At 40.5% G+C, this 3,068-nt stretch overlaps 1 protein-coding gene across 1 annotated transcript; it reads right to left on the reverse strand.

Moving 5' to 3' along the window:
• Positions 1–232: 232 nt before the first annotated feature.
• LOC149834847 (uncharacterized) lies at positions 233–1,120 on the reverse strand. Its single transcript, XM_090009470.1, has one exon. The coding sequence runs from the start codon at positions 1,118–1,120 to the stop codon at positions 233–235; it is 888 nt and encodes a 295-aa protein (XP_089865596.1).
• Between the last annotated feature and the right edge of the window lie 1,948 nt (positions 1,121–3,068).

Raw genomic sequence — 3,068 nt, forward strand, 5'->3', positions numbered from 1 at the left:
TGCTCTTTCTGCATTTTCTAAAAAGGCATACTTAAGCGAAGCCGATAAGAGTTTTAGCTCAAGTTAGAGAGGGATCTCTATAGATGGTTTGGTATGGGACTCGGTTGACTTAGGAAGGGATTCAAATTTCCATGAATACACTTGTGGTCTAGACACAATAGAAGACACATCTATCCTATCTAACACATCTCCACTCTCTACACTATCAATGGGATCTACATTATCGTACAAATCAGTGGCCATACAGGACTGCCAAAAATCTCCAGTAATATACATGGATGTATTTGCTTCTAAACTTTTGTATCGTGTCAATTTGGAAGCAAGCATCCTCCCTAGCTGGTTCCATGGAAATATTGAAGATGTTTAAAAGCACCTTCTTGTTGTCAAATGAGACATCCATCACCCCCGTATAACAATTAATGCACACATTAGCCATTGCTAAGAACGGTCTGCCAAGAATGATCGGAGTCTGTCGATGGGCATCAAGTCCCTCCATGTTCAAGATTATGAAGTCAACAGGGAAATAGAACTCATCGACTATGACCAGAACATCCTCCAAGATCCCTCTCGGAACCTTGATAGACCAATCTGCTAACCGCAGAGTCGTCGGAGTTGGCTTCATCTCCCCCAACCCGAATGAATCATAGAAGAATCCTGACAAGATATTCACACTTGCCCCCAAGTCTAGCAGTGCTTGCTCAATGGTGATGTCTCCTATGACACATGAAATTATTGAGGCCTCTGAATCCTTCAGCTTTGGTGGCATTTGGTGATGTAGAAGCAAAATCACTTGCTTGGGGAGTACAACTCTAGTAGGAGTCATGGTTGTAGATTTCATTTTCTGTGTGCATAGCTCCTTGAGGAACTTGGCATAGGCTGAGACCTGTTGTATTGCATCAAGCAGAGGAAGATTAATATGCACTTGCTTAAACAAACCCAACATCTCCTGTATCTTCACTCCCCGCTTGCGTAAAGGTTTGGGGTTCTGAAGTGCTTGAGGGAAGGGAGGTTTGGGAATATAAACTTGGGGGTTTAGCTCCCTTATCCCTTGGACTTTGTCTTTTGGGTCCTCCAAAGCCTTGGGTGTAATCTGATCTTGTCTCTGTGGCTCAAAAGACATGGGTGCCCTACGATGGTACTATTTTTTGCTCCTAATGGCTAGGATTGTCCTTGTCTATTTTGAATATGAGTCTGTCATGTGTAGGACAACAAACATATGATCCTTCCCTTTGGAATTTTCTACAGGCTGGTTAAGTAGGCTACCCTCCTCTTGTCTGTTCGAGGTCTCTGTAAGTTGTACCATCTAAAGTTCTAACTTAGAAATGGACCGGGTACGAGAATGCAGGATCTGGTTATACTTATCCATGGCACTTTGGTTGCTTGCTTTCATGTCTGCAAGTGCCTAGAAAAGTCTTCAGGAAACGTAGGTCTAGTATACGCCTGGTCAAAAGCATTAGGTCAGACCTGGGATGGAGGTGGGGCAAAAGTAGCAGGCTGAGAGTTCTTCCAAAAAAAATTGGGTAGTTCCTCCAACCTGGGTTATATATGTTGGAATATGGGTTGTTCATAGGTTTGAGGAATCCCTGAGCAATTTGGACTTACTCTTGAACAAACTCGGGATACTGAGTTGCAGATGGGCCCTCAGTAACAGCATGGGTAGGACTAGAACATAGGAAACACACTAGATAGACCGTAGAGGGTCCTGCAAGAAGCTGGTCAAATTTCTGAGTAAGCAAATCCACTTTGCTTTGCAACTCAGACATTATGCCAATTTCGAGGACACCTCATTTCTTGGGGTTGCTCGGTGTGACCCTCTCAGATAGTGAGGTAGAAGCATGATGAAGTAAATTTTCACTCAATGTTTCAAACAATGTTCATGTTTCATCCTCACTCTTAAGCATGAAAGTACCTCCACATGAGGCATCGATCATTTGACGGTTTCGTTCAGACAATTCATCATAGAAGCACTGCACCAACTGTCACTTGAGCACCTGGTGGTGGGGACACTTCCTATGAAGGTCCTTCATTCTTTCTCAAGTTTTGTGGAATTGCTCATCATCGAGCTCATAAAAACTCGTAATAGCTTGCCTGAATTGGTTTGTACGACCTATGAGAAAGTATTTCCTATGGAACTCCTTTTGCATTTGATCCCATATATGTATCTCAACCGTGTCCAAAGAATGAAGCCAATGCTTAGCTTTATCCTTGAGCGAAAATGGTAACAAAGTGAGACACAAGGCATCCTCATTAAAATTTTGGATCCGGACTGTGTAGCAGATCTCTAAGAACTCATCAAGGTGCCTATAGGGATCTTCATGATTAAGCCCATAAAATGAGGGCAACATTTGAATAATGTTAGCCTTAATCTCATAGTGTGGTGATCCTACATCGAGTCTTCTAATGCAGGAGGCCTGGGTATACTCCATAGGGACGAAGTACTCCCAAAGAAACTGTGTTGATGCAATTTGCTATTGTTGGTCACCCATTGTATTCAATTTATGAGAAGAATGTAAAATCTTCTGAGGATTGTCTACAAATGGATGTAACAGGACAAGTTGCAACCGACGACCTTGCATAAATTAGCACTACACCAATTATGCACCTAACTTAATTAAAATTTTATCTAATGAACAAGCCATGATAGATAATAAGTGAAAGCAAATAAACAACCACCATTCAAGTGCAGATAAAGAGACAAAAATCAAACTAGATGCTGAGTTACCTAAAAAAGGTATCCTAGTAGGTGGGCTGGGCAAAAAAATTAAACTCTTTATAGGGCTAACATTCAATGTGGTTCTAACAATCCTAAATAAGAAACAAAAGCAAACTAAGCAGTCCTAGAATATGTGCAAGAAAATAAACTAAGCAATTCTAAGAAAATATGCAAAAGCAAACTAATAATCCTAAATGTTTGTGAATAAAGGCAATAAAGTGAGTACTTGGTTTTAGATCACTGTTTTCCCAGCAGTGACACCAAAATTTGATGCAACTTTTATCAACAACATTTTTAAAATATATTTTTAATAAAAAACTATCAATGTAAATCATGCATCAAATTATAAATAACT

This window comes from Nuphar pumila, chromosome 6 (assembly GCF_984573655.1).
Source record: "Nuphar pumila chromosome 6, dmNupPumi1.hap1.1, whole genome shotgun sequence".
Taxonomy (NCBI): Eukaryota; Viridiplantae; Streptophyta; class Magnoliopsida; order Nymphaeales; family Nymphaeaceae; genus Nuphar; species Nuphar pumila.